The sequence below is a fragment of the Chlamydotis macqueenii genome, chromosome 4 (genome assembly GCF_036417535.1).
Source record: "Chlamydotis macqueenii isolate bChlMac1 chromosome 4, bChlMac1.mat, whole genome shotgun sequence".
In the NCBI taxonomy this organism is placed as follows: domain Eukaryota; kingdom Metazoa; phylum Chordata; class Aves; order Otidiformes; family Otididae; genus Chlamydotis; species Chlamydotis macqueenii.
Genome location: NC_141559.1, coordinates 71,402,746 through 71,427,582, shown reverse-complemented (window position 1 = coordinate 71,427,582; position 24,837 = coordinate 71,402,746). Strand labels below are relative to the sequence as shown.

Here is a 24,837-nt window from a genome sequence, read left to right as displayed (position 1 = left end):
GAGATGAACATTTTCTTACTCATGATTTTTCTTTATTAATTTTGTAAGGCATTTCCCCCTCCACCCATGGGATCTAAAATGTGCAGTATAGAATGCCGCTTGGTGTCTTATGTTTATCATATGCTTGCTAATTGACCACTGTCTTACTTCAACTGCACCTGTCCTGGTGAAGACAGAAGAAGGACTTAAATTGCTTTGGTCTCAGTTGGGTGCTAAGCTTCTTTGATGGACTTTCCCAACCTTCTGTTGACTTTTATGTGTTTATAGTATAGGTAGTCAGAAGGCGGCTCTATATGCTATGCATAAAAAGCCACCACAATATTTTACTTGTTTCAAGGATCATCTACTGTATGGGAAAAAATAGCAGTTTCTTCCTGTCGGAGAAATACAGTACAGATGACAGTTTAACTCGGTGCCTTATTCCTGGCTTTTTCATCTTGTGGTAGTCCCGCAGTGAACTGCAGTGATGATGCAGTTACTAGGATTAGAAACATTAGGAGAACTGGGCAGCTCCCACTCTGCATAACTGTTTTTACTGCAGCAAAATGCCCTCGGCTCCTAGAAAGATGACTTTTATCTAGAAAGATGTTGTGAATATAATTGATGTTTGTCAGAAAACTGTAATGCAGAAAGAAAAGGAAAGCAGCAGTAACCCAGGAAATACCCTTTCCTGGTGGATATTTTGCTGTTCACGTATTGAAATTGTTGCCTCTTTGTTGCTCATGAATATTATATTGGATGTAGTGCATAGTGAACACTTACTTTTCATTTCTGAGTGGAAGGGTAAAGTGTGACCCTAAGTAAGGAAAATGCTATGGGAGATGACAGCTGTAGAGTGCGTGATCATTACTGAAGAATTCACAAAGAAGGAAGGAGTAAAGTAAAAAACGTAGGGTACAGAACATGCCTTAGAGCCACTCTGGGTGGTACTTGCTTGTCTTCTATGGCACTCAAGTACAGCTAATTGTTCATTAGTATCTTTTATTCTAATGCTTCGGAGAATGTTATTGTAGTGTAGTCATTAGAAAGCAACATACAAAAAGGGACAAAATATGTCTAAAATAATTTTACATTCATTAATGTAATTTACTTTTACTATAGAGAATAATTAAGGTAACTAAATATGTTTTGGGGGCAACAGATAAACTAATGTGACCCTAAATTCTCTCTTCGATAATTGGGAGGGCAATTCAACATTTACTTGTGACTGTGTTTAACTCTTTATGGTAAATGAACAAGGAGCTTTAGTCATAGATGTATCTAAAAAAATAATCTTGATATCTACTTAATAATAACAGAAAGTAGATGATGCTGATTTTAAAAAGAATTGAAATGCTGAACTCTGAAACCAGCTGTTAACTATTGTAACTTGGCTTTCTGCTAAGGTGAGTGAGTTTTGATTTTTAAGTCTCAAAGGAATACAATTGAAAGATATTTTTCCTCTCTTTGTCCGTTAGTCTGTCTTACTGTTTGATTTAGACTGAATATTTTATTTAGCTGACTCTGCGTAATGAAAATGAAGCACTCAAAACCTGAGAGAACCTTCAACAAGTAATGTATTTTGGAAAGTGATTTTGTCATATGCAAATTATCTATAAAGAGACTTCCTATTTCTTGGGAATAGGAAAATCTTACAAAAATCTGAGCAGAGGGAGTTCATCCTCTGGATTGCTTATGCACATTTGCTCAATGCTACAGGAAGAAAAAAACCCTCCCTGTTTGGTCCCTATTTATCTTATCTGATGAGTCATATTTCTCACATGTCAATGTCTTCTTTATTTGGCTGGACAGTTTCTGATATTTCCACACTATCTTCTCAGAATAGCGATGTAAACACAAACATTCCTGCAGGAACAGTGCTGTTACATCATGCAGCTATGTGCAAGCACTCTGCTTTGGAGAAAGACTGCCTACTGCTTTGAAAAACTAGGAGTGCTGCAATGTGTAGAGTATAGGGCTAGGGACACTTTTTAAAATGGCTCTTTCTTTGTTTTGCTGACTGATCATGAAATCTGAAAAAATAATATTTTTCCCTCTCTTTAAGTTGATGTAAATTAAACTTAGATAAACATTGGTATTACCTTTATAGTTCCATTTTTTTTTGTCTTAACATCCTTTGAACGAACCATCTGTGCTGACTAATCCTCAGTACAAATATTACTTATGTTCCCTGCCATGTGATTACAGATATATGACTCTTCAAACACAGAAAAGAAGTGCTATAACAAGCTTGTGTCTGAATAATTTCTCTTACTTGCAAATATAGCAAGGTAGTACCTTTGGGGAGCTGATAGCTGTACGGCTACTGGCAGAACTCCCACACGCGTTTTACCCTGAGATAAGTCTGTGGCTGGTAGTGGTCGTGTTGAGATAAGATAGGTAATGTTTCACTTAGTCATCTAAGTCATTTCACTTAGTCACTTACTCCTCTATGTGTTGAATGTTTACAAAAGAAACTTTTCTGACTCCTTGGAAAGGTGTCTCATAGATGTAAGACTTGCTGTCTGATATTAAGGTAACAGATCTTCAGTCTATTATGAAACACCTTGTTCATTCATAAATGAGTATAAATGGAAAAAGAAGGTATGAACTGTGAGAAACCTGTAGCCTACAGGGTATGCATTCAATAAATAGTAGCGAGACATCATGAAGTTGGCAGTTTTGACAATTCTTTAGGATATTGTCCTTGTAATACCTGGTGCTTTTTCTTGGTAAAGAGGCTCTGTCATGGTTATAGTTGTTTTTCTAGCTTTTTGTTTTTTTTTTTCTCAGCTCTTCCCGTCAATTAATTTGTAACTTCAATAGCTCTGAATGATGTGTTATGAATATTAAAGAGCTTTGATAATGTTTGATTATGGCACTATATGGGGAGGGGAGGGAAGTTTTATGCATAACGTTGTATAAATTTTGATTTCCAGGGGAACAGTTTTGAGGAACACTAATTATCTCACCACCTGAAAGTCGTCCTTTATGAAGCAAACCCATCCTGTGCACATACACGCATAATATATTTATACATATATGTATATTATGATGATCTTTGTATTATAAGTAGTGTTAAGCAAAAACATGTTTTAAATGCACCTTTATGTGTTTCCATATTATAATTATATTGGAAAATAACAATCAATTTCAGATTGTTGCTCAATAGCTCAATACTGCAGTTTTGCAATCTAATACTGTAGGGTGGCATAATGTATTATTTTGAGGAAACTTCTTTCTATCAGATTTTTAATTCATGGAAGTCTTTATGCTCCTTTTGCACATTGTGTGATCTCTTTGCACATTATATTGTATATGAATATACAATATATGAATGTATATGTATATACATATATGAATGTATATGTATATGAATATATTATATGTATATTGGGAACATAACCCCAATTTTTAAAAAGGGGAATAAGGAAGACCCGGGTAACTACAGGCCGGTCAGCCTCACCTCTGTGCCTGGCAAGGTCATGGAGCAGATTCTCCTGGAAACCGTGCTAAGGCACATGGAGAGCAAGGAGGTGGTTGGTGACAGCCAACATGGCTTCACCAAGGGCAGATCGTGCCTGACCAATTTGGTGGCCTTCTATGACGGGGTGACGGCATGGGTGGACAAGGGACGAGCAAATGACATCATCTACCTGGACTTGTGCAAAGCTTTTGACACTGTCCCGCACGACATCCTTCTCTCTAAACTAGAGAGACATGGGTTTGATGGACGGACCACTTGGTGGATAAGGAGTTGGCTGGATGGCCGCACTCAGAGAGTGGTGGTCAACGGCTCGATGTCCAGGTGGAGACCGGTCACGAGTGGCGTCCCTCAGGGGTCCGTGCTGGGCCCGGCCCTGTTCAACATCTTTGTCAGCGACATGGACAGTGGGATAGAGTGCGCCCTCAGCAAGTTTGCCGACGACACCAAGTTGTGTGGTGCCGTCGACACGCTGGAAGGGAGGGATGCCATCCAGAGGGACCTTGACAGGCTGGAGAGGTAGGCCTGTGCCAACCTCATGAAGTTCAGCCAGGCCAAGTGCAAGGTCCTGCACCTGGGTCATGGCAATCCCAGGCACAAATACAGGCTGGGCGGGGAATGGATTGAGAGCAGCCCTGAGGAGAAGGACTTGGGAGTGATGGTGGATGAGAAGCTTAACATGAGCCGGCAATGCGCCCTTGCGGCCCAGAAGGCCAACCGCATCCTGGGCTGCATCAAGAGAAGCGTGGCCAGCAGGTCGAGGGAGGTGATTCTCCCCCTCTACTCTGCCCTGGTGAGACCCCACCTGGAGTACTGTGTCCAGTTCTGGAGCCCCCAGCACAAGAAGGACATGGACCAGTTGGAGAAGGTCCAGAGGAGGGCCACAAAGATGATAAAAGGGCTGGAGCACCTCTCTTATGAGGACAGGCTGAGAGAGTTGGGGCTGTTCAGCCTGCAGAAGAGGAGGCTCCGGGGAGACCTGATAGTGGTCTTCCAGTACCTCAAGGGGGCCTACAAGAAAGATGGGGATAGGCTCTTTAGTAGGGCCTGTTGTGATAGGACGAGAGGTAATGGTTTTAAAATAGATTTAAATTAGATTTAAATAGATTTAGATTAGAAATTAGGAAAAATTTTTTTACGATGCGAGTTATAGAACACTGGAACAGGTTGCCCAGAAGGGTGGTGGAGGCCCCATCTCTGGAAGCGTTCAAGGCCAGGCTGGATGAGGCTCTGAGCAACCTGACCTAGTCAGGGATGTCCCTGCTCCTTGCAGGGGGGTTATACTAGATGACCTTTGAAGGTCCCTTCCAACCCTAACCATTCTATGATTCTATGACATTAGGACTTAGTGTGCCTGAAAATTGTTAGATACTGCAGGGCTCCCATGTCCCACCTGAGTTCCCTTTTTATTTGGTGTGAACTGCACTCGGTGTTTGTGTCAAAAACTAAACTTTAGTACAAATGAGAAAGTCTACCTCAACTTTTGTTTGAAAAGTTACTTCAGATGTGAACATATTTGGTAGAATCACATTTATTAACATTTCCTATTAAAAATATATTAGTAGCTCTTGTGTGTGTTGGTTATAGCAAGAAATAGAAATGTGGAAAGCAAAACATGGGGAAGAATGAATGTCTCATAGGACTATAGGTGTAAGTATAGAAACTGAATTTAATGAAACAGAGCATCAGCCCAGCAGTGCTAGCTAGCAAATACAAACCACTGTGATGAGGAAGAAAAACCCCTTTCTAGTGAATACTCTGTTTGGGTCTGGATGGAGCTGATAGCATAAATATACTTAATGACTGCAGAATCAACCTGTACGGTTCTGATTTGTGTTGACAATTGCTTGCTAGTCAAAGGTGTTAATCTGAAGATACAGTATTAGCATGGAGAACTAGATGGTGTCATTTTCAGGTATTCTCCTGCGTTCTGTTTTATTCACTTTCTGTAAGTATTTTGATCTTGAAGAAATAAATTTTATCAGCTATGAAGTCTGCAACTTATTTCACTAATTGAATCACTGTGATTCTCTTTACCTGAATTATTTTTAGATGTTGATCCACTGTTTAGAGATTACATCCAAACTAGCAAACAGATGTATTAAGCATTTATTGTCTGGAAAAAACACCATATTATCAAAACCAGAAGTTTCACTGGCTATTGAAAATTTATTGCATTTATCATTATAGTGCCCTGCCCTGGTGACAGTACCAGTTCATGATTCAGGAAGAATTGTCTCTACTTACACTTTACAAAAGGGGGATAAGAGAAACTGGAAATCCAAGTTTGTTAAAGAGTGTGACAGACGAGTACATCTGAGAGGGATTCCTGTGTAGGCAGAATGATGGGTTTTGTAGGTGCACTCTGAAGTCAGGACCATCGGGGATGAAAATCTCTGTGTAGTCCTGAAGATGACTAAGAGTGAAAATGTTGAGAGGTGAAGGGGATCAGAGTTAAATCATTTGAATAGGAGAAAAGTTTAAAATTGATGAGTTGGCAACGCCTAAACACAGTGCTGTGCAGGCTTGATAAGCGTCTTTGCCACAACTGTGCTGGCCTGTGCACTACTTGCTGCTGTTAAAACCAAAGAAAAAGTTTTGAGGAGAGAAATAAATTCTGGTTGACTTGTGTGAAATCTATCTTAAAATTAAAAAAAATACAAAGGGGAACCAGGTGAGGGAATATACTGAGATGTAAATGACAAGTGCCCAATCTGTAGCAGATGTATTTCTGTTGATTTATTGAGAAGTTTGCATTTCTTTATTGAGGAAATACTTTATTGCCTTCTGGTTGTTTCAGACAAGAGGTAGAAAGGGATGCAAAAGAATTATAGTATTTTGCTATTCTTCTGAGACTTAACCCTGGTATTGCTTTGCCTTTGGGATCAGTTGCACTTAATTCTGTCTGTTAACAGTGGCGGTTTAGTATTTCTGTGCTTTTCAGGAAACTGTGTAAAACTGACTTCCCATCTTTCTCAAGATAAAGAACTGGTGTTAAACTGCTTGCAAGAGTGCAGTTGTTACAATTTCCTGCACAAGCATAATTTTATATTTCCCCTGCCTTACCTTTAGTGATCTATATATGAATTAATTTTTAAAGCTGCTGAAAGTCAATGAAAGTGAGGGAGCAGGGAAAGGGGCTTCTGTTGCTGGTGGAGAGCTGTTGTGCTGGATGTTATTACAACCCAAGAAAAAAAGAGAAATGTGGTAGTAGAAAGGAAGTGGAAAGTATGTAGGAGTTTCAATTAACTTTCAACAATCAATCTAAGAATCAAAAGTGGACCCTCTAGTCAGGACAGTGAGAAGAAAGCCTTTACCTAGCTGTTTACTTGCATATCTCAAAGATAACATCTAGTAATTTCCTATTTTTAATCCCTTAGTGAAGATCTTTATGATTTTATATTTCCAGATTTTTACTGCTAAAAATATAATAATCTATGTTTGTGGCATAGCCATTTATTTGAATTGATATTCCCTGGGGGAGAGAACATGGTCACACTTAAGAGCTCCTGGTTTTCAAATTGTTCGCTGAGGCAGGCAGCATTTCAGCATTTTCCCATTCCTGCGCGAGGGCAGTATGTGCATGTAACAACTAAGTCTTGCTTTGTGTGTGACTTTCAGCTTTCATCTTACTGTTATTTTTTTTCTTCTTCCCTTCTGCTGTGCATTTCTCTTTCCTTTCCTTTCTTCCATCTGAGAACCGGTGGTTGTGAGAAACGAGCTGGGACAACTCCCCAGGGTGCTGGGGGAGTAACAGACAAACAGCAGCCAAGACTCTTATTTGGGCTACTGATAAGAAGTGGGCTACATCAGTGAGAAGGACTAGCTCTTTCCCTTTATTAGAGCCTTCTTGGCAGTCCATTCCCCAGGATATATTCCACCAGCATCCCTTTCGCCCCCTGTCATCCTTTGGAAACAGCTTGTTAAAGTTTTGCTAATATAGCTTTGCTGTTTAAGAGGTGAAAAATTGTGTTGCTATTGTCACAGTTGTGCTAACCTTCACCTTAAAGCAAAAATCTTATTCAGAGATTCAGCTGAAGTTTAGGGAGATGATGTGTGTTGTGGCAAGAATAGTTCTTTTGGTGATATCTATTTCCATATTTCCCCACTGAATCTTCATTAAGACTAAGTGTAAAGTCACTGCCAGCAGACTAACTTCTGAGGATTCCCTCTGCCACCTCTTGACAGAGATGAATACTAAGATCAATTCATAGCAGAAATTGTATGAATATATTTTTACACAACTGGGCACAAAGTTGCTAATATATCCTATTTGCATGATAATGCAACTTGAGTAAAGTTTTTTTTCCATGGTCAAAGATGATTTACAGAACCGTTTAGACCTTGCAGAGAACAGCCTTCTTTGCAGGGACCATGGGAAGAAGGAGGTTGTGTTCATAAGGAATGGAGTATAAACATTTTTCATTCAACCACAGGGGCTCCTGTAAGCTTTAGGTGACACATCTTGGCCTCAACTTTACATAAATCCCTGTACCATCTTAATGATCTTCTCTCTGAAACACCATACTGAACTGAAAACTTGATTTTCCAATGAAGGAAAAATATTATATAGATAAAAGAGATGTATTCCTCAGAGGTAATAATACATCACTTTTTAATTCCCCTAAATGACCAAAACAGCCTGAATATGATGGCGTTCGGCAGTTTGAGATACACTGCTAGCAGTGCTGAGCCCCTCCATAAATTGCATGCAGAGTTTGCTTACTAGAAAGCTCAAAATAGCGTATACAAGTAATTTCTGTTCTGTATCTAATTATACTTTTACATTCAGGAAGCTTTATTTTCATATATATATATATTTGTGTGCGTTGATTAATTTCTGAACTTGAAAATAATTTGGGCCAGTCTAATCTGGGCAGCAGTCAGTCTCATAGTCTATAGTGGCTTTTCACAGAGTGATTCTGGAGTTTCATATTTATATCTAATTGCATGGTTCTCTCTTTTTAAGCTGAGTTAGGACTGAATTTGTCTTTGTTTTTCAACATTCTGAGAGATGCTATCCTTAAAATTGTGATTTTGGTACATGTATCTGGACAAAAGTATTTTCTGTAAGTCGTCATGGCCACCACATTCAACTCTAAGCACCTTCAGAAAGCACATTCGTGCTTCTGTTGGCTGACGTGCCGACAACCTTTCCAACACGCCTGGCATTGTGTGAATAAAATCTGCTGGCAGCTACCAGAAGGGCATTTATTGATAGTCTTCTCACGATGGTGAAGCGTTTTCAGTTTGTGGATATTAGAGGATGGTTACACAAAGAAAGTCTTTAGTTTACAAAGTTTTTCTTCTGTGCTTTTCTTATGCTTTGTCGTGCTTGTCTCTGTCCTGTTTAAGCTGAGAAAGAAATGAAGGTTTGCCTCCAGGCTCTTGCTGCATTAGTATCTAGCTGTGCATTTTACTGGCTGTAGTTTTAAGCTGCTGCACTGCTCCCTTATGGAATTTAGAGAGTTGAGAGAGGAAAGAAACTATTGTCTGGCTGAAATATCCAGTTTAAATAATTTATCCCAGGTGATGCATTTGCATCAGCCAGTTGCCAGAGTGACTTAAGTTTTGTTCACTCCGATGAACATTCACTCAAATATCAATATGTGAGATGCCAACGTTAGCTGACTGATTATCAGAGCACTGTTATCAGAAAGTTAACAGACATTGTGAGGGAATTGCAGTTTAGTGGGACACTGAATTTGATGATTCCTGACAATTAACGATTGTAAACTCTTGCTAGGTTCTCATAAGCCTCATTTCTCATAACCCTTATTTCTCATAACCCCTATTCAGTCTCTCATATTTTAATACTGTCATTGGAATATCTTTCTGAGGTAGACAAGTGTATCAGTTTTACTGAGAGATCAAGTTATTTGTTTGAGGTCATACAAGGAATCTGTGACAGAACCGTAGATGGAACCAAAATCCATCAAGCCTTAGGCCATGTGTTGCCCATAAAATAATCTTTATTATTATTATTTATTATCCAGTTAGACTTGAAATTAGATTTGAATGTGGGGTGTCTTACTTCAAGAACATTGAAGTTGAGCAGGAGTCCTTGATAAAGCAATCAAACATAAATTTGAGGTCCTAAATTCCTGAGGACAGGTAGGTACTTTTTGCGGATTCTGTCACTCTTCAAAATTTAAGCAACAGCACTGCCGAATCTGTAGTGTATATATTTATTTTGATCTCAGGAATGAAGTAACTTGGCTTTAATAGCGGAGCATGATGGCGTCTTTGGAAAAAACAAAGCATACTCTTTTATCAGTCTTCCTTTGTTACTGGAATAGGCTGAAACCTTCATCTTGGCTAAGAGTCTTGATTTTAAAGAGAATATTTGTCAGTTGAGCTGCCCCTTGCTACTTGAGGAAGTTTTGTCATTAACCTGCTCGGAGTTACAACTTTCTTAATTGTGCTGACTGATGTGCTTGTGCTGCTCTGCACATGGCTGTTCAATTGTTCTGTGATGGAGCAGTAAGGTGGGAATGTGGCCTGACTGGCACAGTACGAGGTAGCTTGCAGGTTTAGCTAAGGTGATTAATTACACACAATAATTCTTGTGATCAGAGGTGGTAGAATCAAATCATGCCACCTCTGTTTGCTTCACTGTTCAGCTGGTAACTAGATCACATCTAGCCTTTTCTCCTCCTTATACCTACCTGACCTCTCAAGTCTATCCTGTTGATTTACAAATTAATAAATATTCAGCATTTAGTAAAGTGTTAGACTACCCCCGTTTTGCTTTCACTGAGGTTCCATCTCTCTCTTGAGTCAAGCAATTGGGAATCTGAACCTCTCTCCGCAGGCCTTTCAGTTGTCTTGCACATTTCCTACACAGCTGTCATCCCTGGATTTTTCTTTTTTTTTTTGTTTCAGGTTTTAACTATTCTAGCCCTCTACAGTAAAAATAATAATAATGATGGTTAAAAAAAAATCAAAGGAACCTTCCTGCAAAAATCAGATAAATAACTAAATGGAAATGGGCCAGTATAATCCAAAGGCTTAAAATTTGGCAGAATGATTGATCTGTGGTGTGTTAGTGACAGTGAATAAAGATATTAGAATCTGTCTCTGTATTTACCATTTCTCTAGCTCTGACTGGGAAATGCTACAACATGCCCTTTGCTCCTGCTCCTGTTTTTGCTCTTAAATACTGTGCTCTGAAGGGAGTGCTGGTCCTTGGTGAAAGCCCAAGAATCTCCCTGCATCACACCCAGGGCACAATCGGAAGAGGAGGAGGTTGGTCATACATTGCGCTAGACGGCAGGCAGCTGGTCACGTCTCCTGTGTGTGCTCAAAAAAAAAGGAATTGCCACAGAGATGACAGGGAAAGCTGCCTTGCTGGGGTTGCAGTTAACCCGGCACCCTAAAGGTCTCTGACTCTGAAAGAGAGCCGAGCTTGGTACTGCTTGCTGGGCAATGTGTAGATGTCTCCAGACAAGTTGTGGTGTTGTCCAAACACATTCATTGAGCATACTTGCCTCTTCTTTTTATTCCCATCCCATTATGTAAAATTTTTATTTTTGATTGTTCTCTGCTACTCCAGTAGCTTTGACTTGAGCAACTGTGGCAATGTGGGGAGATTATCAGTGTCAGGATGTCAGGCAGGGGTCTCATATCTGAGGTTAGCATTTTTGCACCCAAAAGGTTGCATTTCTGTTGCTGCTTGGCAGTGAAATGGCAGTGACAATTGTCTGTTGTCATAGTAAATAGTCCATTCAGAGTTACATTTTTGAACTAGTCCTTCAGTTGCCTTCAAAAATAATCTGTAAAGTCAGAGCCCTGTTGTTCCTTTAAATCTTTTCCCATCATGTGACTGTTCTGTGGTTCCTGTTCTAAATGGCTTGCAAGGATTACTGGAAGATACTGTCCCTTCTATAAATAGCTTTAACACAGATTTTGAAAAAATGTGTACATAATAAGTTAAAATTAATCTTGGTAACTAAATGCATGTATGATTCCTTCCCTTCCCGTTGTCTTGTCCTCTTCATCTCAAACATTGCCTTTTACTTGTGATGATTTCCTGTAAATTAAGAGCTAGGGTTGTTTTTGTTTTGTTTTGTTTTGTTTGTTTTTGTTTTTGTTTTGTTTTTTTTTTTTTTTGGTGTGCTGCTTATGTCCTTTGACTAGAATGAAGCCATTAATGTACTGGATGCTAGCCACTGGCCTGCAGCAGTACCAACCAAAAACAGTTATTCAGTGTTAGATGGTTGCCAATAGTAGGTACACATATGTTTGAGTGTGTGCATAGAGTTTAAATGAGTTTGATAATTATTTTTTTTTTGGTGGTATGCAGTGACTTGGAAACGTATTTTAGTTGCATGTGTTTTAACAGATGCATACATGACACAGGCAACCAATTAACTGAAGAGAAAATGAATACATAGGTGAAAATCACTCTGGAACTTGCCAAATCTAGTTCTGTTGACTGCTCAGTAAGGACCTGGAAGATAGCGGTTTGTGATGGGATCTTAAAACATGGGTAATAATTCCCTGGCGCAATGGGAATTTTCTGAAACACTGTGGGGATGCAGAATCTCGTCAGATCACCTATCTTGAGATGCCATTGAAAAAATAACGGAAGCAATTGCTATTAGCAGAAGAGCTGACTGACTTACAAATACTGTGCTCATCCACAAAATATCACCTGCTATGGAACCTTCTGAGAGAGGTGTCATAGAAGTCTAAATCATGCTGCACTAGAATCTCTATAAAGCAAAGAAGTTACCTCTGTTTAACTGTACTCAAGAGGATTACATTACTATGAGCTCTTTCTGCAAAACAACAATTAAAAATACTTGCAGCTTCCTAGTAATTGCTTTACATATAGTTTGGAGCTATAGGTATATTGTTATTAAAGCAAGAACGGCTCAGGACTGTAGGCTGTGAATCTGCAGAAATGAATATGGAGCTGTTACTTAACAGTAAAGATGGGGGTTTTTTTATCCACCAAAAAAAACACAAGTGGCACTTACAAAAATGTTCCTCTGTAAGGAAGCTCTGTGTTTCCCTAAGTGGGATAGGATCTAAAATAACCCTTCAAAGCTCTGCTGTTATAGAAATAGATCTGTCTCTGTAGGTAGCTAACCAACCAATGGATATCTAAAATGTGACTGGTCTACAATATACCTAGAAAATTATTCTAATAATTTGTATTTATATTTTTTTTTTGTCTGGGAAAAGTATTAATTTACATCCTCTAGAGATGCTTTTGCCTTTATCCATTCAGTCATGCTTTATTACACAGAACTGAGAATTGAAGCAGCAAATGTAGGTCATCTGAACCTTGTGAGAAATGCACCTTGGGCACTGAGCGCTGTGAATGTTGTCTTTCCCGTACACTCACTGGTGGATTATGACTGGTTTTTGAACTATAGCATAGGTGAACTGGCAGTTACTTCTGAAGTTAACGTTGTCCCTGTGTCCATTGCATTTAATATTGTCCAGTACAAGGGTAATAACATTTATTTTTAACTTCTTGAGTATTCAGAATTGTGCTAGGAATGTACTTACATCTCATGTTCACAAGCATAATAATGGTTACGGGTAGCCCAGACCCTGCAGTATTATAAGAGAAAGGTTGAAGTAAAATGAAAAAATAGTACTTATGTGGAGGCAGAGTGTCTAGATGAAGAAGCTTTCCCCTCCTCCTGCCCCCGTACCTGTGTTTTTGCTTGATTTTTCAACTGAGATGACTCATTAAAAAGTTTACCTTCCAAAAAACATTATTCAGCTTCAACTTGATGTTTAAGTCTGAATCAATCAATTCAGGGAACCCTGAATTTTGGATGACACCATTTAGTAAATTTTTCTTGTTACCATGTTACTTTATCTGTATTTCTTACTTGAGTTTCTGAATGTACTTACTATTCCTCTTGATTACTGTTTATTGCTGTAAGACTCACTCTCTAAATATATAACCCTCCACTTATTTTCATGTATTCAGTACAGAACCATGTTTAAATACTTGTGTTTCTTTAAACCGAGTTATTTTTCACCAGAAATTATTCAGTTGCTTCCTTTCTTACTCTTAACTAATCAAAATTCTTTGATTATATACTTTCACCTTTTTTTTGCAGTAATACATTTTTCATTGTTATTATGTTTTATTGATATTTCATATCTAAAGGCATCATATAGCAATTCATTACTTAGTTCTAGGCCTTTCTTGCTAAAACCAGGGAATAGATTGAGATAGTGATAAAATACATCCTTTAAATCTGTAAAGCAAATAGAAGAGAAATTGGAAGTTATGATTGGAACACTGTTTGAATGACTGGTTTTCCAGGTACCTTAGAAATTTAATGGATTTCTAAAACACCTAACACAAGTGGAGTAATGATTTGTTAATCATGTTAAATGTTTTGATCTCTCACATGTCAATCTCCTAAACAGTTGAAAAGTTGATTTAAATCCAATCAAGTTTGTTTCTTTTGTTGTTGTTCTTTTTCTTGAAGTACAAGTGCCCCTATACCTATCAAGTAAAGTGAGACACTTGGTATGTTCCAGAGACTGCTGAAAAGGTGTCTTGTGATTTAGAATCCATTACTCTTTCCTATCCTTTTTTTTTTGGTGAAATATAAAATATATTCAAATGATCTTAAGGTTTACAATAAGTGTGTAGAACTCACAGTGGAAGAAGTGGCTATTTTAATTCATGGAGTGATTGTGGGACTGTACTGTGGTGGATTCATGAACTTGCCTCTCAACTAACATATGGTGAGTTAATAAATAGGTTGTTGGTTGAAACTTCTGAGGCAGTAAAATAGAATTTTGTCAGAGTAGAATATTTTTCCTTCTTTTTTTCTCACTGTGTTTACAAGTTTGGTTTTTTTTTATCCTGACCTTTATTCAAACAGTAAATGTAGGTAGTCAACTAGAAGGGAATCTAGGCACTCACTTGTTCTAACCTTTTCGGGAATCAAGATGCAAGATCTTCTGCTGTAGCCCTTATGTGTCTGGGCTTTGTGCCTCTCTGAGTGTATAGAGAGGCTTTGTGTTGCCATAGTTCCTGCTTTTGAAATAGATAGACTGGAAGATGTATCTAGGGAAGAGTAAAAATGGTAATGTTTCTATGTCCGCCAACGCAGGTTGATGGGTCATTTTGGGTTATGTTTTTTTTTTTCTTTTTTTTTTTTTTTCTTAATGCCTATAAGACAAGAGGGTGATTTTCTTCAGGTTCTGAGTCTAAGCTTTTATTTTGCCTGAAAGGTACAACTTTTAACTGTTCTGAGTTACAGAAAAAAGATTGAGAACAATGTTTTGATTCCCATTTTTTTAAATTCTAAAGGGTACTTCAAAGAGGAGTGCTGAACTCTTTGTTTTTTAAGGCTAATTTAATTGCTAAATGTAATTTGAACATCTTTAAATAATGCATATTATATTTAGACCCCAAATTTTCAAAGGTAGACTGCAGCATTATTCTGGTACCTTACCATAGGATGTGATTTGTTAGAGTTTGAGTGATGGTGACTCTGGGATAGAACATGAACTCTGCAGTCATTGAGAGTTTTACATGACCAGGACTTCAGAGACAGGCCATCACCTAAAGGGCATAAATATAAGTTTAGATGTTCATATTGAATGATCTTCATAATATGCTTGGGAACATGGTATGGTCAGGAGAGATTATATTTACTGAATAAAATATATGTGGCAATTTCAAAACACTCCATATTTCAAATCTCTTTTTCATTTCTCTGGATGTCATGTATATCCACATCAAGCACAGTTACCTCACTTTCTCATTCTACTGATGGAGAAGCCAATATGTCTATCACTTAAATGTTCTTTATTCCAAACTGTAATTGATATGGGAGGGGATATAATGAGGTTAAAATTAATGTAGTCGGACCAATGAAGGATGTTTTTGGTTTCCTTAACTTACGTTAATCAACAACTGAATTAAATCATATATAATCATGCTGCATCAGGAATTTTATTTTACTAAGGATTTCAGGAATATTTCCTTGATAGTATGTGAATACTTCAGATAGCCTTTGATATAAGGAACAATTCATTTCTCTTTCCACTATTGTAAATTTTGTGGAATTATGATAGATCGATTTGCACATCTGTGTTATTTTAGATTTTCTTTACAAATTGACCAGGGAAATAACACTAGCAACTGATTTTGAATCCAAATTTTCCGTACAATTAAGGATTCTGGATGAAAAATATTGATTAAATAGTCTTTAGTTTTAGTCTTTATCATCATAGAAACTCCGTAGATTAATAGCATGAAAACCCTGTATTAAGAAAAATAATTCCTCAAGTTTCTTCTACTCACTGAGGAGTTCTTTGTTTCAAGTTACTGTAAGAACATAGAATCATAGAATGGTTAGGGTTGGAAGGGACCTTCAAAGGTCATCTAGACAACCCCAACCTCAACATTGCCAAGTTACTTTTCTTGAATCAACAATTATGTGTAAAATCACAGTAGTACCAGTGTTTATTTGTTTTGTAAGGTAGGTTTGATACATAAATAAAATTAAAATTTAATTAAATTTCCTGTTTTTTTCATTAATTATATTTTAAAATGCTCACTATAATGAATTTTAAGAAACAGATTAAATTTTATTACATATAAATCAATTATTAAGTTTGGAAGGAAAGACATCTGATATTACAAAGCAAAACAATGGTTTCACTTAAGCTACTTCAGAAAATGATTTGTATAGCTGTTTTTTTTTTAATTGCTTTTTATAAATGAAAGTATTGATTCTGCTCAGTGCTGTAGCCTAATTCTGTTCCCACTACTTTGTCTGTTCCAGGATATGAGAGGCTGCTCCCATGATGTCAGAGATTTGTGTGAAAGATTTTGAACACTACGTGACTCTTAAATGCTAAAGGCAGAAGGTACTAGCTGGCAGCTCAGTGTGGAGCAAAGATTTTATTTTAAACTTCAAAAATAATTATGTCAAAGAAAAGTCGTGCCAAGGGAGAGAAGTCCGACATGGAGACTGAAGCCCTGCAAGCTGCTAATGAGGAGCTACGGACTAAACTAACCAACATCCAGATAGAATTTCAGCAAGAAAAAAGCAAGGTATTTGTCTGTGTATATTTTGTGAGGATTCTTAACAGTAGCCCTGTTAAAAACCAACAGAGCTGAATCTCAAAATAATTCACTACTAGAATGCGTAAGCCTTAAAAGAAGAACATTGTGATAAAGAAGTGAAATCAGAGGAACGGCTAATGAACTGAAATTGGTGTCAACTATTTTAAATAATGTGCAAAAGGAAGAGAATATCCCCAGACATCCAGTCACTGAAATTTGCAGTCACAGCAATACAAACGGCAATAGCTTAGTGTGACTTAAAGGCAAGAAGGGAGTTTTGTATTTGATCTTAGCACTGAAAACTGTATGTTGTAAAAAGAAATGTTTTCAAACACCAGCACCATATTCAAAGCATGCCACTTTAAATGCCTATGCAGAATGTAAATTAACTGGAAATCATCTGTGTAGAAGTCCTGATTTGATTTGCTGAGGTCGTGTGTGCCATTGCTCTGAGCTGTTCAATGATGCATCCGATGGCCAATGAAACAGATCCATCAGTGTTTGTCTGTCTGTCTAGCACGTGTTCAACAGATATTTGAGTAATCAAGAGAGCACCTAGGAGAAGTTGTTAATTCATGAGGTACATATATATTTATAAAGATTAGCATTTATTTTTACGTATCTCTGTAGCAGTTTAAAATATGAACAAGCCAATAAGGTTATTTATATTCTAATGGTTTATTAATCTCAGTTGAGATTTTGACTTTGCACAAGCCAGTCCTGGAGATGCATCCATGTGGAGATGGATTTATCTGTGTGTGTTTGGCAATAGTTGCAAGTCTCAAGGACTTACCAGTGGAACAAGTATGCACTGAAAATGTGTTCACTTTATAGCGCATAGCTTTTCTTTTCCTAGCCTTGTTCCTTTATATCAGTGTAAAATTTGGAACACCTGACTAATAATACTCCTGTATGTTCCAGTTTCTTTAACAGCCTTGTGTGATACTTATCTTTGAATGGTCTTATTTTTCATAATTTAATTAAAAAACAAACAAAAAACCCCTACAAATATAATCTTCAAAATTTATTCCTTACAGAGGAAAACAAAACAATAAAGCTTTAATTCTTGTTTGACTGATACAATAGTTTCAGTATATATCAGCCAATTAAATTTGTGTTGCCTTGGAAATGTCTCTTCTTCACAGACTAAAGCAGAAAGTCATATTTCTTAAGGGTCAGCAGTATTGATGAGTGAACAGGAAAGTCAGATTTTTTTTTGCTATTAGCTTCCTCGGACAACTTCTCCCACTCTTGTTTGATATAATGAGAATAAATTATAAACCAAGAGTGGCACAAACTACTTCTGCTTCTTAAAACCACACACCATGAAATTTACTGGTGACTGATACCCTCTAAAATTGAATTTACCAGCTGGTAAATTGTATTATTTCACTGTCATTTTTAGTGTCTCAGTGCTTCTGTTTGGAAAGGGACTTGTGAGCTGATGGTACATTACATTTATATTAGTCAGTTTTTCTTTTTAGATGTCTTATTTCCTGTTCTGTTCCGTATCACTTTTTAGGTGGACATACAGATGTGAATTTTATTATAATCTTTTAATTGCATTAAAAAGAGCACATAATTATAAAGTTATCTTATGCTTTGGACAGAAGAATGCATTAATTTTGAGTGTTTGAATTACTCAGATTCTAAAAAAAAATCTACAAAAATATTACATGAACACTAAGAAGAGTTTAGCTCTGATATGCTTCAAGGTTTGGTGCTCTGCCTCTAATAGTGTCAAGTTTAACCCTGATTCAATTAAGAATAAAGTGTAGCTACAAGACCGTGACAGCTGTAGGAATGTTTACTATAAACTAGTCTGCTTATTTACCTATATCCAGTCTGGTTAAGAGTGGCTTCAGTTTGGTTACCTGTTCATCTATCTACAGTTTGAGAATTTCGTATTTTCTGGAGTATTGGAGTTGTTATAGAAGACATATCCTGTGTACTGTGCACATACACATACATGTGAGTGGGCTCACACACGTAATGTGTAGGTGAGTAAGAAAGGGGAAATTACAGAGTGCTCTAAGATCCTCCTAAATATCCAGTGCAGTCCATAGTAAATTCTGCAGCATGTCAGACTGCATTTCTGGGAGGATGGGGGTGAAGAGGTCATCAAACTCTTTCCCACATCTTCACTGTGGTGTTTGCTCTAACTCATTTAATGAGAATTGAGCTGTGTAGCTTATTTCCCACCATCAGGGCAACAGCCGGCTTTCTGTGCAGCAGTTATATAGGATGCCTTGGCTGACAAGGTGAGTAAATTAAAGCCATAGAGATTTTTCCTCTTTAGACTCCAGCTTAAAAAATGAGTAGCAAAACCAACAGAAATTACACTTTAGTATCAGAAAAGTAAAAACATTGTGCCTTGAGAATTCTAAATAAATTAGATGGCTTTATTGGCACAGAGGTAAGAGGGACTGTTTTGAAGCTGCTGGAGAGACAGCCCTGCGGCCTGTGGGACATAAACTCTATTAGGAAGGGTAATAAACTCTTGTGGGGCCAATTCATTTAATTTAATTCTCCTAAACTATTTTATCCCTCACGTATATGTCTCTATTAATGATTTATCTAAGGAAGAGCCTTCTAACTGATGAGAGACATCACAAATGGAAATTGGTCTTAACATACTTCTGCCTGCAAAACACTGGTTACTTTGAAATAAAATTTTACCCAAGAGACATCCAAAACTTCATGCATATTTTCCTAGTTAGTTTTATTTCATTTGTTGTTGAGCCATTTAAAGAATTTCTCCTGTATAATTGTTCCGCTCCCTGTTTATGAGATACCTGATCCAAAACTGGTATGTTTCCAGTTCTTTGAATAGGCATAATTGTGGATCTTGCTGTTGGTGTTTATGAGCAGCTGGATCCATTTACACTGCCCTAAGGGTGGGGCAAAAGTTGCAGGCCTGCCTTAGTTCCCTTTTACTGCCTTTTGTTTTGGGAACATTTGTTTGAGGTGTTTGGGCAGCCTCTTGATAAGTAGAGTGTCCTCCTGGGATTGTAGATTTACTGCCATCTGTGGAGAGCCTGGAGAAGGAAATGCGTGAACTGAACACAGGCTTACCTACTGCCCTCTCTGCTAGTGGGAACGTTTGCTTGGCAAACATCCCAAATTTGGGTATCAAGTAACAAAAAGAGTTGGTGAAAGCACAAAAAAATTCCTTATTTTAACATAAATAGAGGCAGGACTTGCTCTAACTAAACCTTGAAGTTCGGTGCAGGAAGCAGAAGGAGCTGCAGTGAAAGAGCATCGTCTTGGCAATCAGAGTCAAGAAAATGTGAATCAGCTCAGGGGTTTTATAAATGCCTATAGCGAGATCCTTGAATATTTAGAACAAGTATTACAATGTACCTGTTCCTACTGAGATGGTTAGCAAAAATTAGAAGATAATCTTCCAATACCTGGGGTAATATTTTGTTCCTGATTGATAGCAAGGTGTTGTAGTGTTTGCTGTCACCATTGCTCCATCTTCATCTTCACCATGCTTGGCTATTGCATTTAAATATCCATATTCTGCTTGTACATTTACACATTCGTACAATTCTTATACATCTATAAAGTTGAGATCACAACACGTCTAGGAGTTAGGACGATGAGATATTTCAACTCAGTTGCCACTGTATCACCTCACAATTTTAGTTTATTTTTGCAAATCCTCATGCTTTTCCTAGATTTATTTCTCTTTTTTTGAGCTTTGATGTCAGATGTTGAATCTGTGTGTAACAGTGATTCCTCATAAGTTGAAAAAAATCTATTTTCAATATGTGAAATTAAAAAAAAAAAAAGAGATAGCATGTCATACTGTCAAACCAGCTTTATTTACCAGGGATTAAAAAGTCGTATGGAGATGAGTTATGGCCAGTATGCATGGAAGAACTCTAAAAACAGCTGTTGATTTGAGAATCCAGACATACTGAATATATATATAAATGAATGCTATTACTGTCTGCTATGTATAGAATAAGAAAGGAGCTGAACTACAAGGAGTATACTGAATAGGAGGCACTAGAGTATTGTAATTGGAAATTAAATATGGCAACCCTCTTGGACCAGTGAAATGGATGAAGTATTGGTAAAATCATGTGTAGTTACTCCTGCCACTACTGACTGGGATCAAAAGGAAGCACATCTCTTTGGGTAGGTGGTTTCCTCATAGCAGTTGAAGGGCATTTGATTTGAGTTGTTCTCTACACTTGATATATAAATGTAAGTTCTCAATACTTAACAAAATCACTAAAATGAGAGAATTTTGGAAATCTGTCAAATATTGGACAGTAAGTAACAATGTTATTAAGAATAAATGTGGCAGTGTTGTTAAATCAGAACTCGAAATTATTAAAAGTGTAAATATGCTAAACATGATAATGCAATTTCTAACCCACGTAAAACAGATACTGGATAGGAGTGAGACATCAATACACAGATATTAAGTAATGATTATGATGAACTTGGAAGAATCAACAAGAGAGTATAATAATTAAACTTTTTTGATGGTATCATCTTGGAAGAGGTCAACAGAAAACACAGTGCAAGAGATCGTTAAAAGTCTGTTGTTACAATGTGATCTACAGGAAAATTCCACACATAACTACCATAGGGCCTTTAAAATCAATGTATCTTATCAAATTATATGTCTAAACTATTTGAACTTGGAATAAAAGGACAATTTCTGAAATCTCGAGAAGTTCCTAGAGGATCCAAATATAGTACAGGGAAAAGAGATAAGTTTCATATATTCAGATATGAATGGAAACACACTTTCTGCGATCCTTTGATATTGTCACATAATCTTGAGAATTTAGGTTAAAAGGTTATCAGAAGTGGAAATGCTTGAGGCAAGAAAGATTGCAGTACATATGGTACCTTGATTTTTTATTTATTCTTTTTAAAGAGTTTTAAAAATTTATTTGTTACTGGAAATGGGCATACAAGAAGACGATATTTATGAAAATGGACAGAATAAAGAGTGAACACAGGAGGCTTTTTGCTATGGAGAAGGAACAATGAGTAAGATCATAGATAAATGAAGCAAGCAGTAGAGGCAGATGGACTGGAAAAATGGTGACTGAGTGTACTGGTTTTGGCTAGAATACAGTTACATAGTAGCTTGTATGGATCTGTATTTTGGATTTGTGCTGAATATAATGTTAACACCAGGATGTTTTATTTACTGCTGAGCAGTGCTTACACAGCCATCAAGGCCTTTTCTGTTCCTCACACTGCCTCAGCAGCAGGTAGGTTGGGAGAGGACACAGCAGGGACAGCTGACCCCAACTGACCAAAGGGATATCTTGTACCACATGGTGTCATGCTCAGCAGATAAAGCTGGAGCAGGGGGCACTGCTGGGGGACCGACTGGGCATCGGTGAGTTGGTGCTGAGCAGTTGTTTCATTTGCATCACTTGTCTTTCTTGGATTTTATTTTCGTAGCATCATAGAACCATTGAATCATGTAGGTTGGAAAAGACCTTTGAGATTATCGAGCCAAATCAATGATTTTTCCTGTGTGTATTTTTTCCCCTTTTCGTTACGATTTTTAAAAAACATTATTGTTTCTTATTAATTATGAAACTTTTTATCTCAACACATGAGGTTTGTTTTTTTTTTTTTCTCAATTTTACCTTTCCAATTCTTCCCCCACTCCACTGAGTGGGGCAGAGTGAGTGAAGCAGCTGGGTGGTGCTTAGTTGGCGGCTGGGGTTAGACCGCGTAACTGAGCAGTGAGCACATTTTCCATCAAAGCAACATCTGATATGGTGGAGTCATGTCTGACTGCTGCTTCTGCCACTTCTGAGCTCACATTAGAGGAGAAGGAGATTTGGAGAAGTGGTTGCCTAAAAGCAGAAACAAGGCAAACCAGGTTGGATTCTTGGAAAACTGGAAGTGATAAGAGCTACGTTCAGAAGATGCAATATGATGCTAGAATTGGGAAAGAAGACAGGAGATTTTCCTAGGCTGTGGACTGATGCGATCACTCGTCACCACCAACAAAAAGATGAAATCTTTTTAAAAAAAAGAACTTGCAGGCCTGCAAGTTCTCCAGAAGTCTTTCACTGTCTTCCTTAAGTTTGAAAGATCTACATTTGCAAGTTTAATACTCAACAGAAAAGTTACTGTATCCTAAAAAGTACAGATTTTTAGCATGTTTTTCCCCTGAAATAGTTTAAAGTTTGTTCACTTTAGCACAGATATCTTGTAATCCAGTTGATGGAGAATTTATCCTTGACAGATGGAATCCATTCAAATAATTATTAGCCGTTTATGTTAAGCATCTTCATCTTTTTGTTCTGACAGCAGCCTGTTGCAGAGTAATTTTCTCTTGCTACAAGATATATCACTGTGCTGTATCACTTCCAAGTAGGAGCTTGAGGTGTCCAGCAGTTATGAGTTGTCCAGTGCCCTAAGTAGTCTCTGCTATGAAGACCAAGGTGTGAGTTTGTGTTTGATGGACGTTGATTACTGGTACTGTTTCTACTCAGCTCCCTGCTGTAGTAGTGTGTGGAGTGCCTTTCAGAGACTCAGCTTTTGGGGTTGCTTCTCCTCCTTATGCTTGGACACCATACCAGTGTAGACATATTAAAGCTGATCCAAGTAGATCTACATATCTCCTGGATGAATCTTTTAGACCTATGTCCCCTCCAAGTCGATTTCTGGTATGACTGGAGACTGCTGATTCCTTTCCAATTTCAATATCAACTTTTTTTAGTTTATAAACAGGAAAAGATCAGGCAAACAATGGAGGTGACACCTACAGTTTTGACGTGATTGATGTGGATGTAAAAGGCCTAGTCACAAAGAGCTTTCCTAGTGGCCTAGCAATAGCTCATTAGTTTTCAGACAGTTAAACACCTTGACCCTGGCACTGGTGAAGGAAGATTGCTTGGAAGGCAACAATACTTTCCTTTTCTAGCCAGCTGTAGGGTAGGAGGTGTCTACTCAAAGGAAGCATTTCTTTGCTGTGTGGGCAAACACAAGGGAAGGAGAAAAACAAGAATTGTGCAGGATTTAGCTGCCAAATTGGAATTTCAGAAGGATATTGCAAGTTGATTTGGTATTTCTGATTACAACCTGGTAATGGCAGTGTTTCCCTGTCTAATTTACAGTAAATTGAGTTGGCTTTGAATATGGAGCAATGAAACCTTGTGTTACCATGGAGAAGTGATATTTCAGAGCACTTTGCAGAAGATACTCAGGAATATTAAATATCAGGCCCAGAAAATGTATTCCTATTAAGTTTTATCAAAATTCTTTAGATGATCAGGGTTGGAGCAGGCTTAAGCTGTGTTGCTTACCATTGAATTTGTGTGTCCAGGGACATACCAAAAAGAGAAGGAAAGAGACAATTTATTTCTTTTACTGATTTTGTTATTTTGTCCCTTGTCATGTCACTGAAAATGAGGACTGTATTAAAAAATTGTTCTTTTCTACACACTTTCCAAAATAAGAAATTCCAATTGCTCTACTCTGTTGCAGGGAAGAAATTTTTCAAGATGTTGCTGTAGATGCTGCAATTAAGTGAATCCATGTTTAGTCACAGAGATAATTTTCCAACTTCTTCATTTCTTGTCCTGTTACTTACAGTTAGATGATCACTTTATTTTTTTTTTTTAAAAAGCAAGGTAAATTCAGACTTTTTTAAGAGAAGTGTAAAAAAATGCTAGTGAATGTTTTCTTTCTCTTGAATCTGCTCAGCATGTGTTTGCAGTGATGAAAAAAAAATGTATCTGGACATGCGTCAACTTATGTACTCTTGCAGCAAGGAAGGCTGAGGGTATCCTGGGCTGCATTAGGAAGAGTGCTGGCAGCAGGTGGAGGGAGGTGATCCTTCCCATCTGCTCAGCGCTGGTGAGGCCACATCTGGAGTGCTGGGATCTCTATTGCGAGAGAGAGATGGACAGACTGGATCAAATCCAGTGAAGGGCTGCAGAAATGGTGGATGGCTTGGAGCACCCGGTGCACAAGGAAGGCGTGCAAGAGCTGGGACTGTTTAGGCTGGAGGAGAGAAGCCCAGACACTCACAGTGCTGCCCAATGAAAGGACAGGAGGCAGTGAGCATAAACTGAAGTATAAGAAATACCATTTAAATGTAATTTTTTTTTAACTGTGAGATGACTGAACACTGTAACAGATTGTTCATGCAGATTGTGAAGGCTATGTCCTTGGAAATATTAAAAATCTAGCTGGACGTAGTCTAGTGCATCTTGCTGTGGTTGACCCTGCTTTGAGCAGGGCTGGACTAGATGACCTCTGGAGATTCTTTCCAACATCAGCTATTCTATGACTCCGTATTCCCTAA

The 24,837-nt window shown here is 37.7% G+C and overlaps 1 protein-coding gene across 10 annotated transcripts in view; it reads left to right on the top strand.

The window, feature by feature from the left end:
- Positions 1 to 2,359: 2,359 nt before the first annotated feature.
- JAKMIP1 (janus kinase and microtubule interacting protein 1) overlaps positions 2,360 to 24,837 on the top strand; it is a 103,331-nt gene continuing 80,853 nt past the window's right edge. For 6 of the 10 annotated variants that reach the window (XM_086746408.1, XM_086746407.1, XM_086746405.1 and 3 more), the window contains exons 1-2: positions 2,431 to 2,583; positions 16,246 to 16,517. In XM_086746408.1, coding sequence (XP_086602534.1) covers positions 16,389 to 16,517 — 129 coding nt within the window. In that variant the 5' untranslated portion in view covers positions 2,431 to 2,583; positions 16,246 to 16,388. Of the gene's footprint in view, positions 2,380 to 2,430; positions 2,616 to 16,245; positions 16,518 to 22,955; positions 22,972 to 24,837 lie in introns of those variants that run through there. The other 4 variants (XM_086746402.1, XM_086746401.1, XM_086746400.1 and 1 more) reach the window with 4 other exon arrangements.